Genomic DNA, 16,291 nt, shown 5'->3' with positions numbered 1-16,291 from the left:
TGCAAGGACTGGAGCAGGGCTAAAGAAAGGCTCTGAGTAATCATTCTTTTAATGAACATTACTACTGGTGAGTCAGAATAACACATTCAAATTACATTTTGAAGTTGTTAATGTGCTAAAACAATGAGTCATAATATTTATCCAAGCCATATTTTAGATAAAAAGGTAACCTAACAGCGGAATGGTGATATGCAACCCAAAAGTCCAGTTAAATCTGAAAATGTGTCTCTTCGGTGTCTTCATTCCTAGGTTAGGTAGCTAGACAAACTAGCAGATCTGGCAAGCAATCTATCCTTAGTGCATTAAAGGTGAGTTCTTTATCATCTGGACCTGCCCCATTTCCCCAGATCACTGACTCATTTCTGCTGAGCCATGAATCACTGCCATTCTGTAAGTGTCATGAGGATTTGGCATTCTAAAAACATGTAGCTGGGCCAGGGCATTTCTATGAAAGCATTCCCTAACATGGATAGATGTTTGAAGAGAGTACATTTTCTTTCTTACCCTCAAAAGTCTTTAGGGTAGCCGGCAAAATTTTAATACCTTTTGAGAAGGCATCCTGACCAGTGCATTTCCGAGTGGGTCACGAGTGTTAAAGTCAGAGTAACAGTTACCGATTGTTTTCTGGGGCTGGCCATCTGAGTAAGGACAAAAACCTTTCTGGTGGGGAATTGGGTATTTGAATCATAGATGTTCCCACTCTCATTTTGGTAAGGAAGAGAAACGTTATCTAGAGAAATGAGATAACTTTGTAATGTTTATTTTACATAAGGGAATGTACTTATTTGTTTTGAAATTGTTACTTATATTTGTTTTATCAAATTAATACAGGTACATTGCATTAAAAATCAAATAGTATTAAAGAATGGAGCACTTCCTATTTTTTGCAGTTTCCTATTTATTTACCTCTAGATTTCTAAAAAATATGCCAACTGTTCTCAAACATTTTTTTTTCAGGATCACCTTACAATCTTAAAAGTTATTATGGCCCAAAAGAGGTTTTGTCTATGTGAATTATATCTATAACTATCATATTAGATTAAGAGTAGATAAATTAAAATTGACAAAGTTTTAAATAGCTATTAACTTATTCATTTTTAAATAACAATAATACACATACTAACAAATAATTTTATGAAAAATAATTGTATTTTCAAAAAGATTTAGTGAGAAGAGTGGCATTGTTTTACATTTTTTTGCAAATCTCTTTAATGCCTGGCTTAATAGAAGACAGCTGGAATTTCATATTCTGCATTCAGTTTGTTGCAATATGTTGTTTGAGTTGAAGTAAATTTTAAAAATCCAGTAAATTTTAAAATAAAAATCTAGCCTTATATAGATACATAGTTGGAAATAGGAAGAATATTTTAATAACATTTTCAGACAATATGGCTATTCTTTTTAACACTACATCAAAATTTAAGTAGCAATAGTTTCTTAAAGGTTAGTTGGAATGTGAAACCTGATACCACACCCATGAAATTTTATACCCTGTTATACTAAAACTATTTGTCTTAAACTTTCAATAGATAATATCACCCATTGGTAATTTAAGAAATGAGTAATGCAGATCTTTCAAATGTTGACACATTATTATATGACTTTTTTTAAAAATCACATTTCTTAATATCATCACTGATTTCGTCTAAAAGCCTTTAAGTATTGGGAAGCTCTAAACTGACTGTGGGGGATATAGGTTTTCCAAAACTCTAATTTTTCCTTTAAAGCTTGAATTTTTTTATTGGTAACAAATGTTTTCAGCTTTTTAAATTTGAACCGACAGGCTTACTTCCTTTATTTTTGAGACATTGACTGCTGAATACTGAAGTCTAAATAACCATAATTTGTCAGTTGCTCGTTCAAGTTAAAATACTCTTTCATGCATTAAGTGCCTAATTCAACAACAACAAAAATACAAGTGCCCTTCCATAGCCATCAAAAATACTATGTGCTACTTCCCATTTCGCCACCCAGAATGTAAAAAAGATGTGGACTCAAAAGTGATATTTAATAAATATAATATATTTTACTACTTCATTGATGATTTTTAAAAAAACTAAATTTTTTAAAACTGAGAATGTGGTAGTGAAGAACACAATGACCACTAGTTAATTTTGACAGTACCTTAATTTGTGCTGCTAAATCACCGGCAGTTTTTACCCACTGTGCTTTTGCAACATTGGTGTATACGTCAAAACAGTGAAAAGGCAAATAATATCTTAGTATTACATGAAAATAGTTTGGTCTTCACAGAAAGTGAACTATACTTTGAGAATCACTGTAATATGCTTATTCCACTACCGCTTGCTATGCTGTTAGCTATTTTCAATTGACTTCCTATTCCGGAAGATGTACATTTAACACGCCTTTACTAAACCAGCATCTCCTTGTTCCTTCCTTCATTGCCTCAATATAATCATAGCACACTGTCGTTTAAAAAATTCTTTAATATTTACCTTTTTGTTACTATGTAAGTATTATTCACTGACTAGTCCAGTAAGCTAAAAGGAATGTGTCATTGTTCATACAACTTTTTATTTTGACCTGGAGCTGATTACTCTGTTTTTTTATGTGCTTGTTTCTGTGGTCACATCGCAGATTTGTCTCAGTTATATAATATATTTGTAAAACATCTCCTAAATATTCTGTTCCATGCAGTTAAGTCATCAGGCCGATTTGTTTTTCCCTAGATGAATCCTTCCTGAAGCCCTTCTTCTTGCTCCAATATGGAGTAGCTTCTCACACAGCCGACAACTCAGCTGCTATTCTAGGGCATGCTTTAACTGCTCAGAAGAGAGGATGTGACATGCTCTGGGGACCTAAATGCTCATTTTCCAAACTTGAAATCGGTTACCCTGTTTTAAGTTCCAAGTCTCCTCCATGTTAGTGTGTTTCCACATCTCCAAACTCATATCTCCAAATCCTGAAACTTGCTGGGGTTCTGATTTGCAAATTGGCTTCTTTCACTGACATTCTCAATAGGCACTTGGTTTTCAGATTTTTCAACTCTCCTGACTCTTCAGTCTGCTTTCTACCTTCTAAAAGTTTTTGAGGTCTCAGGTCTGCTGTCATCTTCCTTCCCGTTCTTTTGGTCTTTGTGTTCTTATGCCTTTTAAAAATTCCTTCGTTCTCATTCTAGGGGCATTTTAGGAGGGCAGTAAAGATAAACATATGTCATGTTGGACTGGATACTCACTATTTGTATTTAGAACTACACATGCTCTAAGAATTTGTTCATACGAGCTCCTTGGGATCTTGTTGAGATTCATGCTTTGGGAAATTTGTAAACCCATTTCAGCAGCTGCGTGTACTGCTGCTGTCACAGATTAAAAGCTGGCATATGATTTGATGAAGCAAAATAACAAAGTACTTACAAAATATTAACTATTAATTCTAGGTACTGGGGTTATATTGGTGAATAAGACTGATAAGGTTCTCTGATGAACTTGACAATATATGGAAGGAACAAACAGTAACAAAGTAAATAGGTATATGAGATAATTTCAGATGATAAGTGCTGTGAAGATAACAAAAAGGGTAATACAATAGAGTACCTGAGGATTGAGAGTTGGGAGGCTATGTTAGGAAGAGGGTCCGGGAAGACCTCTTTGAGGAGGTGACGTCTGAGCTGAGGCCTAACTGATGAGAAGGATCTATCCTGGTAAAAATCTGGGGGAAGAAGATTTCAGGAAGTACAAAAATGCTAACATAGAGAATAGCTTAATGTGTTCACAGAAAGAAAATGATTAGAACTTGGTAAAGGGAGAATGATAGGAGAAGGGACCCAGAAGTCAGGACCAGATAAGCATATTTGGATGTTATCCTAAACAGCGGTGGACATTGAAACTAGAGATGAAATAAGACGGCCAAAAGAATGTGGATGCTACAAGAACATATAAGGTACTACCCCTACCTTCTAAGAGTTTACAATCTAGTAAAATTGGTAAGACAAAACAAATTCCCAAAATAGTAAAAAAAGACAATATATAATCAATCTTTGCTTGACATAGTACAGGTTTTTAAAAATTGAAGTTAGAAAAAGTAACAATCATTGAACTGATGGTAAAGATATTTTGTGTAGGAGGTGATATCTGAACCAAACTGATCGTAAGTTATATTCGTAGTAGCTTAAAGGCAGAGGAAGAGAATCTCAGATAGAGAGAAAAACATGAGCAGAGACTTGACCGTAGAGGGGAATATGACATATTTATGGAACAGTAGAGAAAAGCTGGACAGTTGGGTAGTAGTTGAATAAGTGAGCTTTCTTAAATATGCTTTAGAATCCTGCTTTAAAAATGGTGGGTGGGAGGATTAAAGCACTAAGCGGTTAGATCTGAAATTACGATAAAGACCAGCAATTGCCAGGACTCCTTAGTTTTTGGCATTGAATAGTGGTAACATCTCCCCATCTAATTACTTTTCATTTCAATGTTAACTAATAATTATTTCCAAAAAATGAAAGCAATATAATAAGGGATACACTGAGATATTTTATTCTTATCATGTCTTCATCCATTTTGTTTCCACTCACCCTCCCCCCCAAAATGAAGATTACTTTTGATCTTCATTTCATTCTTTTCTGTTTTCTTTATGCAGATGCAAACATCAATATATCTTATTTCTTTCCCTCCGTGTTAGTTTCCTAGGGCCACTGTAACAAAGTACCACAATTTAGTTGGCTTAACCCATTTTCTCTTTGCCTTGAGAATACTCTCCAGTGGTGCTTGCGGCTGCAGCATTTACCCTGAAATAACTTGGGGATTACAGTCCTAACCTTACCCCCAAAGTTTGCCATGAAATAGCTCGCTTTTATTATTATTTTCGCATTGCTCTAGCCCATCGATAGTCTTTGGAAACAAACGACATCACTCTATTTATAGCACTCTATTTTGGCACCAGGGATGAGTGCTCCTATGAGAATCTAATGCCAGATGATCTGACATGGAGCTGAGGCGGTGATGCTAGCGCTGAGGAGCAGCTGCAAATACAGGTGAAGCTTGTCTTGCTGGTCCACTGCTCAACTCCTGCTGTGCGCCTGATACTGGTCCACAACGGGGGTGGGGACCCCTGATTTATAGCATTCTGTTTTTAGTAATGGTATTTCCATTTACAAAATATAGTAATTATTGACCACTGAAAATGTCAAATACTAGGAAGCATAGCATACCTACTCATGACATTAACATCGTTCTCGATCAGTTAGCTAAAGATTCATTCGATGAAACCGACTTATGTATATACATTTCTGTTACATTAGGATTAGAGACCTGTTCTGTTTAGAAATAACTCCAAGAACAATTTTATTTTTACGTTGAAAACCAGTCAGATTTACTTCAGCCTCGAAAAGCATGTTTATGTAAAATTAAATTAATGCTGGCAGTGAGCAACATTTTTTTTTTTTCTAAACTGGAAATGGGTTAAGCAACAGAAATGTACGGTCTCACAGTTCTGAAGGTTAGAAGTCTGAAATCTAAGTGTCACCAGGGCAATGCTCCCTCTGAGACTCTGGGTAGACTCCTTCTTTGCCTCTTCTAGCTTCTGGTGGTGGCTGTCAATCTTTGGTGTTCTTTGTCTTGCAGCTGCATCACTCCAATCTCTGCCTCTGTCATAACATGTCATTTTCCCTGTGTGTCTCTGTTGCTACATGGGCTTTTCCTCTTTTTAAGGAAGCCCATTCATATTGGATTAGGGTCTACCCAAATAACTTCAGTGTAATTTGATTATATCTGCAAAGATCCTATTTCCAAATAAGGTCATGTTCCCAAACACTGGAGGTTAGGACATCAACATATCCTTTACAGGGAGATAATTCAAATCATAACAACCCACACTTTTTATACAAAAGCTAATGCTCTATATGGACTATTCTATACCTTACTGTTAAAATTTTAACTATAGATTTTGAGGTTCTTTCTATATCAGTACATAATGATCTTTCTCATTCTCTTTTTCGAGCTGTATAGTGTCTCATAAAATGCTATACCATAGTTTATTTCATCAGTCCCCTAGTGATTTGGTTGTTCCCAATCTTTTGTTATTTAAACGAGTAACCTGTACATTCATCATTTTGCATGTATGCAAGTGCATCTGTATGATAGATTCCCACAGGTAAGATTGTTGAGTAAAACGATAAATGCAACTATAATTTTGGCAGATGTTGCCATATTCCTTTCACGGGGTTGTACCATTTTACATTTCCTACTAGCAGTATATGAGAGTAGTCAAACTTACACTTTTGCCAATCTGTTACATGAGGACTGGTATTTCCTCGTAGTTTTAGTGTCTTTTTCTCTCATTATATATCTCTACATTTTAAACATTATTTTATGTATTATTCTATGCAAACATTGAGCCAAGTATATAGAAGTATAGAATTTCTATATACTTGAAGTTAGATATTTTTAGTAAAACATAAAAAAACATTTTTATGTTTTACTAAAAATATCTAACTTCAAGTATATAGAATTAAAATAAAATACCATGACCTATATAAATATTCTTTTGTCAGGGGTGGGCCACTCCCAGAAGAATGTGACCCATTCTCCTTACTTTGATGACTCAAGAAACTAACAAAATAACTTTTCTTTAGCTAGGTCAGATGCAATTTTGTAGTAAGAAATGTGTGCCCTCAGCTTCATGAACTTTTAATATTCCTTAGATTCCACTCCAAATTATCTAAAGTAGTACTTACTTCATGCATACTATAGAAAGCTATAAGCCTTTTTAGGAGAAGCCTAGTTCCACTCAAAGACCCTGCTCTTCATGGTTGGCTATATTTGCTTTCCCATCCATCTTTTCTCAATTGTATTATTCTTAATAGAAGCCACTTTTCAATTTCCTAAGTAACGTGTCAATGTGATTTGAATACTGCCAGCTCTTCTCCTCATTATAATCACCTTATACCATAATAGGGAATTATTTAATTTTATGACTAAGTTGATCTGTTTTCTTCTTAGGGAACATCTGGAGCCATCTATGTTATTAATTCTCACATTTCAGTCATGTCTCATATTCTTTTCCTCACAGGTGGTATTGCGAAGGCAAGGAGCTTGAAAATTCCCCAGACATTCATATTGTCCAGGCTGGAAATCTGCACTCACTGACCATTGCTGAAGCCTTTGAAGAAGACACAGGACGCTATTCTTGCTTTGCTTCTAACATCTATGGGACAGACTCAACTTCTGCTGAGATTTATATAGAAGGTAAAGCAAAATATTTCGAAGCATGGTACTTACTAGTAAGACAAACAGTTATAATAAATAAATATTTATTGAGGACCTACTCTACCACACACTCTTCTAGAGGGAATAACAGCAATGAACCAAATAGACAAAAATCACTAAGTTCATAACAGATGGAATTTATATTGTAAAGGAGGAACAGAAATAAATAAGATAAATAAATAAAATATAACATAACATGATAGATATATGAAACGGTTCTGATCACCAGTTCCAACATGTGTGTGTTGGGTGTGGGAGGTTTCCCACATCAACAAGCAAATCTCCATGACATCAGTTGAATGTCCTACAACTTAACTCAATTCTGACACCATCTACGTGGAGACAATGTCAGATCCAATAGTTTAAGAGTCAGTCCTACAAGAGTGCTCCCATCCCACTTCAGATGCCAATCGCAAGTAGTAGGTTCCAGGTTACCTACAATTTCTGCCTGACTTGGCTACAAATCAGAGGTTCCCATGAGCCCCTCCCTAGATCCAACTAATTTGCTAGAGTGGCTCCCAACTTATTAAAAGATATGATAAAGGATACATATGGACAACTAGATGAAGAAATTCATAGGGCAAGGTCTTTGAGGGTCCTGAGAACAGGAGCTCTGTTCCCGTGGATTTGGGGTGTGTGTAGTATTGAAATTTTAAGAAGGCTTCTTCATGCAGGCATGATAAATTATTAACTCTATTTCCTGCACCTTTTCCCTCTCTGAAGGATGGGGATGGTGGGGCTGAAAATTCCAAGCTTCTAATCTGGCTTGGCCTTTCTGGTGATGGACCCGCACCGAGGAACCATAGAGGAGCCCACTCAGAGTAACTTCATTAGAATAGAATATGCTTCTGATGGGTTTATCACTTAGGAATCTACAAGAGTTTTAAGAGCTCTGTGTCAGGGATGGGGTCAAAGTTAAATTAAAATAAGAGATGCTCCTAAGTGCTCATCACTTAGGAAAATATAAGGATTTTAGGAGCTCTGGGCCAGGAACCAGGGACAGTGGCCAATATACATTTTTTCTGTTATCTCACAGTATATATAAGCACTATTGAGGAAATAGAAAGGGACAGTAAATACTTATATGTATGTGTGTGTGTGTGTGTGCATGTGTGCATGCGTGTGTGTGTGTGTGTGTGTGTGAGTTTGTGTATGAAGGCCGAAAATCTAGACAGGGCGATCAGGGAAGACCTCACGAACTAGGTGACATGTAAGTGAAGATCTGGAGAAAGTGAAGGAGTGAGCCACAAGGGTATTCAAGGGAAAAGCACCCTAGGCAGAGAAATCAGCAGGTACAGTGGTCCTGAGTTGGGAGGATGCCTGTCTTAAGATACAAAGATGAGCCAATATAGCCAGGGTGGCATGAACAAAGAAGAAAGGATCAGTGAGGTCAGAAGTTCAAGACTGGCTCATGGTGGAAAAGGCAGGCAAGCAGATCATGAGGTCTTTGTAGGTCACTACGAGGTTCTAGTAGATCATTGCAAGGACTTTGGCTTTTACTCTGAGGGGGATGGGAAGCTATGGGGTACTCTGAACAGAGATGTGACATGATCTGACAGCTTTTTAAAGGGACACTCTGATTCCTAGGTGAGAAGATACTACAAGGATTCAAAGGTAGAAGCAGGGAGACCATTCGGGAGCCTTGGAAAGGCATTTCCATCAGCACTAAATTTATAGGACTAATTTTAGATAATAAATCAATTTATGTTCTTTAAATATCTATGATAAATTTTTGTTTCTCTTTATCTCATTCCCTGGCTTTTTTCTGGGAACCATTCTTTAGCACTTTAATCAATTATAATACCTTGTGTATGCCTTGGCTTCAGCACTTAAATATTGTATTATGGTATAAATGACCATTTACCAACTAGATTTGTAAGTGTGGTACCATCTCATTCTTCTTTATGTCTCCATTTATCAAATAGATGCATGAATAATGATAATAAGCATAAATAACGTATGAACAGAAATGTGTTGTATGTTTTCATTCTCAAATTTTTGGAGTACAATAAATACCTCCAAATTTAGCTGTTGTATCTTCCTGGAATTTACTGTCTTGAGAAGTAAATCCAGGAGCTAAACTCTGTTAATGGTGCTGAGATTGGATCGCTGATTTTTAAAATTTGTGGCAACAGAACTTCAAACACCCCCACTCCTAAGATAAAGTGTTGCTTGTTAATATTAGGACTGGATGGAAGAGCATCCACCTACACTTACAATGTTTGGAATCCAATGTAATCCCTTCTTTTATTTAATCTATGTAGGATAACAGCAAGAGGATTCATGGACACCACAGAATGTCTATAAAGGCTGTTAGTCCAAAGGCATCAGCAGGTGTTTTATATGCAAGAACACTTGGAATTTGGAGGAGTTAATTCAAATGCAACTACTAACTAGCCATGTGTCCCTGAGCAAGTCCTTTAACTAGTTAGGGTCTATTTCCTCATCCATAAAAGTGGGTGATACTGTAGGGAGTCATCGAGTTCATTTCTAGGTCTTAACTTCTATAGGTCTTCAAATGCCTAGGAATCAGTTTAAGAAATTATCATCTTAAAATTTTCATGTCTTGTTTTTATTTTTTTCAGGGGTTTCTTCTTCTGACTCAGAAGGGGACCCTAACAAAGAAGAGATGAATAGGTAATTCTAATTTTCTATCTTATAGTCTTAGCTTCTAATTGGTTAGTAGAACTTGAAGAGGGTGGCTTCAGGGTATGACCTCAAAAACAAAAAGGTTGGGCATTTAGAAAAAGCTATACTTCCTTTGCTTAAGTCTTACCCAGCAGATTAATTTTAATATTACCAATATTTTAAAAATTAGTTATCACCTCTGAAATAGCATCATATCTACAGAGTAAAAAATACCTAATGTTTCCCCCAAAATTCATATTTTCTTACTAAATAATAGTACTCGTAAGAACTTAGTGATCCTAAATTATATATATAAGTGATCTAGGCAAGTCATAATTTTTTTGCTAAACAGCTGTGCTGATTACTGAACAAAATTACATCCATCTATTTATTACTTTCCACAACCATTGAGTAAGCATCTGCTCTACACCAGACACTTCTCTAGATGCAGTGGATACTAAGAAAAATCAAATGCTTCATGGCTTCCAGAGCCTCACAGTCTAGTAGAGGGAAATACATAGCAAGGGATGTATACCAAGCATATAGACAGTAAGAGTAATAAAGTATAATAGACTATATATAAAGTATAATAATAGACTATGATATAATTATGTGCAGGCTGAGGACTTAGCACAGAGGACTCTTTATTGTTGAGGATGGAAAAAAGGGTTAGGGAAGTTGTCACAGAGTTTGTGACCTTGAGCTGAGTCTTTAAAGAACAGTAGGTGAACACCCCCAAACAAGAGAGAAAAGGGCATTTCAGGCAGAGGAAGCTGTGGACAGAAGGTATGAGGATTGGAAATAGACACAATAGCCATTCATTGAGACTCCTGAAACAAGCAGCAATATTTGGAAGACTGGTTAAAGAGTTAACTGTGTTTGTGTATTGTGTCCTCCCCTACAAAGGATAATTACTCCTTAAGAACAGAAATCTTGTCTTATTCTTCAAAAGTCTTTGTGTATGCCTACCTTGGAATCATAATTTGCTTTTAGTTTTAAGCAGATATGAAAATTCATAACCAGAGTAAATGATTTCTCCCTTTTACTCTCTTCTTTATCACTCTCATGGCTTCAGTTCAATTCTTCCTCCATTCTTGCTTCTTTATGACAGTTACCTCCTCACAGGTGCTTCAGGCTTTTCTCTCTTTTACAATCTCCAAATACCACAAGTTATTCTCTAAAGGATAATTCTGATCCTATCATTTTCCTGACTTAAAAAATTTATTACCTATGGGAAAATAAAAATCAAACACAATATAAACAACATTTTAAAAAAATCTTAATATGGTATGCAAAGCCTTATTCAGTAAAACATCAACCAGGCTTTCCTGGCCCCTCCTCCTCCATTCCCCCACCTCGGGCTCTCTACACTGCTGTCATCTCACTCAAACAATTTATGGTTCATTTCACCCCTTTGCTCAAGCTGTTCACTTTGCTAGGAATGCCTTATCACCTTCTCCACCTGGCAAACTCCTATTTATCCTTCAAAGTCTAGTCAAGCTCTGTAATAAATGCCCCCTCCAATGCGCATTTATCACTCCTTCCTCAAGGCTCTCATAACATGGGTTACAGACTTAATGGGTATGAATTTTAATACACACTCTGAAATAAGCAAAAAATATCTCATTTGTTTGTTCTTTAAATCTAGTCGTAGTGGTTAGGATTTAGCTTCAATTGTGTGTAATAGAGACCCACAATAACAATGACTTAAATAAGACAAACATTTATATCTTATTTACATAAAAATAAAGGTTTGGCTGATAAAACTACTCCACATTCCACTGAGTTCCAGTCTGCTTCCAGCTTTCTGCTTCATCTCATTCTAAGATGTGGCCTCATTTTCTTAGTTTAAAACTGGAAGAAATGAAGGGCATGCCTTGCCCCCCTTTTAAAATCATTTCTCTTAGATCACATGCATTACTATTCCTCATATCTCTTTACCATAAAGAAGTCACAAGGCCACACCTATCTTCAATGAAGGTTGGGAAATGCAGTCTTTACTTAGAGTAGCCATGTGAAGAAATCAGGGATTCTATTCTTGTAGAAGAAAATGGATACTTTGGGGACACTGATAGCTAATGTTTCACTACATAATTCTACTTCTGAGACCCTAGCTTGTCTAGTTGGGAAAAAATTCAACCAGTTATTGTTGTGTGTCCCTTTTTCCCCTCCACACAATGTTGTGCAAAGATTCCCAGGACATAGATAGAGATACAGATCGTGTTTGATGTTAAACACTGCTCTAAGTATCTTACATGAATTACCTTATTTAACTCTCACAAAAACCCTATGAGGTAAAAATTATTATTTCTCTCTTCTAGAGATGAGGAAGCTAAGGCAGACAGAGGTAATATCCAAACAAAAGAGAAGCCCTTTATGTCATTGGTGATCTATCACCCCAGGTTATGAGGAGGAGGCTCATGTCCCAGACCTCGAGGTTACTTGAAGCCTAGTGCTTTGTTTTTTCCTGATATGTTTGGGTATTGATCTCTTTAGCAAGAATGGGACCCCTTTAACCAGAGGAGCTATCATCCTTTCTTAACTTGAGTTCTCCCTTTTGTCAGGTTCTCTCTCTTCTCCACAACAAAACTAAAATAATCTCCCCCCTGCAGAATTTTCAAAAATACTTCTTGGCTCTTTTGACCTTCAAATAATCTCTTTAACTTGTGTAAACTTAAATAACTCATGGACTCAGGCTATTCCTGCTTTCTACCATGCCAAAATATCAGAAGCAAAGATTTACAGAACTTAACCTTTTATTTAAATGAGAGGGGGATGGAAAATACAGAGGGCAACAACAAAACAAATCTTGAAAAATTATCTTCTGCACATGCTCTGTCACAGCACTTGTCTGGAATCATGGTTGTGGCTATGGTTAAGTCCCTGGCTCTGCTGAAAGCAGCTAACTCAAGGCCAGGAATGGTGTCTTAGCATCTTCCTGTTTACATTTAACACAGTGTGTAGCAAAGAAGCTCTCAGTAAACATTTGTGGAATATCATTGACTAAAGATTTTTATTACAGCTACCTGTAAGCAAAGATAACATGACTAGTTTTGCTAAATTTTCGCAATGATAGACCTGTTTTGTAATCTATATTTTAATCATTTCTCAGAATCCAGAAGACAAATGAGGTATCATCCCCTCCCACTACTACTGCAGCCATTCCTTCAGCAGTACCCCAAGCCAAGCATGTGGTGGCTCAGCCAAGAGTGTCAACCATTCAGCAGGTATAAGAGTCTAAGTGATGCCTATCAATAAATGATTGGATAAAGAAGAAGTACATATATACAATGGAATATTACTTGACCATAAAAAAAAGAATATAATCTTATCATTTGCAATAACATAGATGACCTAGGGGATATTATGCTAAGTGAAATAAATCAGACAGAGAAAAACAAAATATCATATGATCTCATTTATATGTGGAATCTAAAGAACAAAATAAACAAACAAAACAGAAACAGAGTCATAGATACAGAGAACAAACTGCTGGTTGCCAGATGGAATGGGTTCGGGGTCTGAGTAAAAAACATGAAGGAATTAAGAAGTATAAATTGGTAGTTCCAGAATAGTCATGAGTATATAAAGTACAGCCTAGGGAATATAGTCAATAATGTTGTTATAACTATATACAGTGAGAGGCGAGTACTAGACTAATCAGGGACGGTGGGGAGATGAATTCAGAAATTATATAAATGCCTAACCACTGTGCTGTACACCTAAAACTAATGTAAAATAACATCAAATGTCAACTGCAATTGAAAAAGAAAAAGAAAAAAAAGAGTTTAGGTGAAACACAAGCACTGTGGACCATGACAGGCAGCCGCTGTGTGGCATGATTGTGTTTGTCTCTGTTGCACCTGCATAATGACCTTGGGTAATACACTTCCATGAACATAATAATCGCTTTATACTTCTGATGTAGGATATCAGTAGTTTCTGCTGTCTTGGGAACATATTCTCTAACTTTATGGGCAAGTTTCATAGGAAAAGAAACTCTTTACAAGTTAGTCTCTGATATTCCAACTTTATGAAGGGCGTTGCTTACATATATAACGAGATGCCAGCTCTCACACTGCCCCCAAACACTCTAGATCATGAAATTTAATTTCATGGAGCTGTAAAGAATTCTACTTTCTAAGATAGAGCAACCATGAAATCATTTTTTAGAAAGCATTAAAGGCTCTCATCTTTCAAGTTAATGATGATGATATATACTTATGCAGAAGTGTATTAAGTAAAAACTTTAGTCAAGGTTCTACTCCTGTTCCCCACTACTCAGAGGTACCTTCTTTTAATAGATTCTAGAAGGTAGTTCCAGGCATTTCTATGCATATATATGAATATATTTATGTGTATGCATATATTTTTTAAATATAAAGCCATATGAATTTAAATGTATTTGTAACATGTTACTGATATATTTATTATCTGAATCTATTTTTTTTAAATTTTAAAGTCATTTATCTAATACAAAGGAGTCACATTTTAGTTCTAATCCAGTAGTTTTCAAACTGTAATCTGTGGAGGGTCAGGACTTATACGGAACTTCTTTAGGAAAGTTAGAATTCATTACAGAGACCAAATGTGAGAAGTGGGAGTGGACAGCATATATTTACAGCCACTATGACCTAGAAATACAATCAATTCAGTATAAAATTTGAAGTCTATGATTCACAGACTTCGAAAATGTCAGACTTAGATTAATTTCATACACCAAATTCTGTAGATTTAGTATATCTGCGTACCTATTATCTATTTAATAATCTTAGTGACAATAAATCTATTGTTGGTTCCCTTCTAACAGTGTCAGAGCCCTACCAACTATTTGCAAGGATTAGATGGAAAACCTATCATCGCAGCTCCTGTGTTTACGAAGGTAATCAAAATGTTACTTCTTTCTGTCATGGCTTTAAATGCACCACAGCACCCAAACAAAGTTGTAGGATCCAAAATTTACTGATAGTTTCTCAGGATTTTGGTCTCTTATAAGTACAGTATAGGATTTGGAGTTTTTAAGTAGGTGTTACGGTATCACTTCGAGTCCCAGATTTCTAGTAACAGTTTTGTGTAATGAGAGATATGTCTTCCTCACCACATTAATCTCTGTACTGTTAACCGTCTTACTGCTGTTAAACACAGTAGCAGCACTCTCAGAAGTATGATTTTGTTTAGAGTGATGGTTTTCAACCAGGGTTAATTTTGCCTTCCAAGGGACATTTGGCAATGTCTGGAGATATTTTGGGCTGTCACAACTGGAAGTTTGTGCTGCTGGCATCTAGAGATGCTACTAAACATCCTGTAGTGCATAGGATGACAGCCTCCCACAACGAAGAATTATCCAGCCCAAATTGTCGATAGTCCTGAGGCTGAGAAATCATGGTTTAGAACAAAATGGCAAAAACGATTTCTTTTCCAATGAGTACTGATCTTAACGAAATAGCCAAATTCATAACTTCCACAGAAACAACAATTTTATGTGAAACAAGATGCCTTTATTTTCCAGGTTCATCTTTTTATAAACTGCTTTAGGAATTTCAGCTTTCTATTTTCAAAGACTTGAAGTAGGAAAGCAACATGCTGTGATTTGGCAAATACAAAACTTTAATGAAGGGTTATAAGTGGACCTGTGCATGCATGTGTGTGAGCATACAAACACGCGCACGTTTGTGTGTGTAACATAGCTAACAGAGCTACCTGTAATCGTCTCTTGTTTCACTGTAAGTCACTTAGCCTTAAAACAGAGCTTAAGTGCCCCAGAAATCAAAACACTTTAATTTGTCATGCCCATTTGTCGCACCCCAGAGGCAGTGCTGACTCTTCAAAGGCAACCAACCCACAGAATAACTTATACCTAGCCCCAACTGACCACTCCTCCTCTCCTCTCTTCGTCATCACCATCTGCCCAGCCAGACACCAGAGAGGTGTCCTTACCTCCCCCCACTCCCTTTTAAATCTTCTTAGTGCTCTGTCTTCCCTGCACTCATATCACGTTGTCTATACCTCTGATACAAAATTTAACACAATAATAAAACTGTTTACTTTTCTGTCTCACGCACTTTGAAAGCCATCTCTAATATCTAGATAGAAGTCCATAAAGGTAATAAGGCCAAAGTCATTTTTGTTATTCCAAAAGGTCCAATAGGACTTTAACACTTTTCTTTACATTTAATTTTCATGAACTGGTTAGAGCAACAGGTTTAGCTGATTTTGTGTGGTGATTCTGATCATTTCCTTTTAGTTGGCATTTCTGATTGGCAGAAATATGTATGCCTTTGAAAAACAAAAATGGGGAAAAGAACTAATCATTAGTATATGTTGTTTGTTAGGTAAATCTCCAAAAACATTCGATCCATAGTTGGAAAAAGCCATATCTCCGAAGAGGCTTTTTTGGCCCTCAGGAGGTGTGCTTTTGCCTCCATAAATGGGATCAGACA

At 36.3% G+C, this 16,291-nt stretch overlaps 1 protein-coding gene across 2 annotated transcripts in view; it reads left to right on the top strand.

The window, feature by feature from the left end:
* The window catches only part of MYPN (myopalladin), a 91,390-nt gene that overhangs the window by 40,289 nt on the left and 34,810 nt on the right, over positions 1-16,291 (top strand). For both annotated transcript variants that reach the window (XM_016127347.2, XM_016127345.2), the window contains exons 3-6: positions 7,027-7,202; positions 9,809-9,860; positions 12,964-13,078; positions 14,662-14,733. In XM_016127347.2, coding sequence (XP_015982833.2) covers positions 7,027-7,202; positions 9,809-9,860; positions 12,964-13,078; positions 14,662-14,733 — 415 coding nt within the window. The remainder of the gene's footprint in view (positions 1-7,026; positions 7,203-9,808; positions 9,861-12,963; positions 13,079-14,661; positions 14,734-16,291) is intronic.

This window comes from Rousettus aegyptiacus, unplaced genomic scaffold, assembly GCF_014176215.1.
Source record: "Rousettus aegyptiacus isolate mRouAeg1 unplaced genomic scaffold, mRouAeg1.p scaffold_m13_p_6, whole genome shotgun sequence".
Classification (NCBI taxonomy): domain Eukaryota; kingdom Metazoa; phylum Chordata; class Mammalia; order Chiroptera; family Pteropodidae; genus Rousettus; species Rousettus aegyptiacus.
This window is presented reverse-complemented; position numbering and strand designations above follow the sequence as displayed.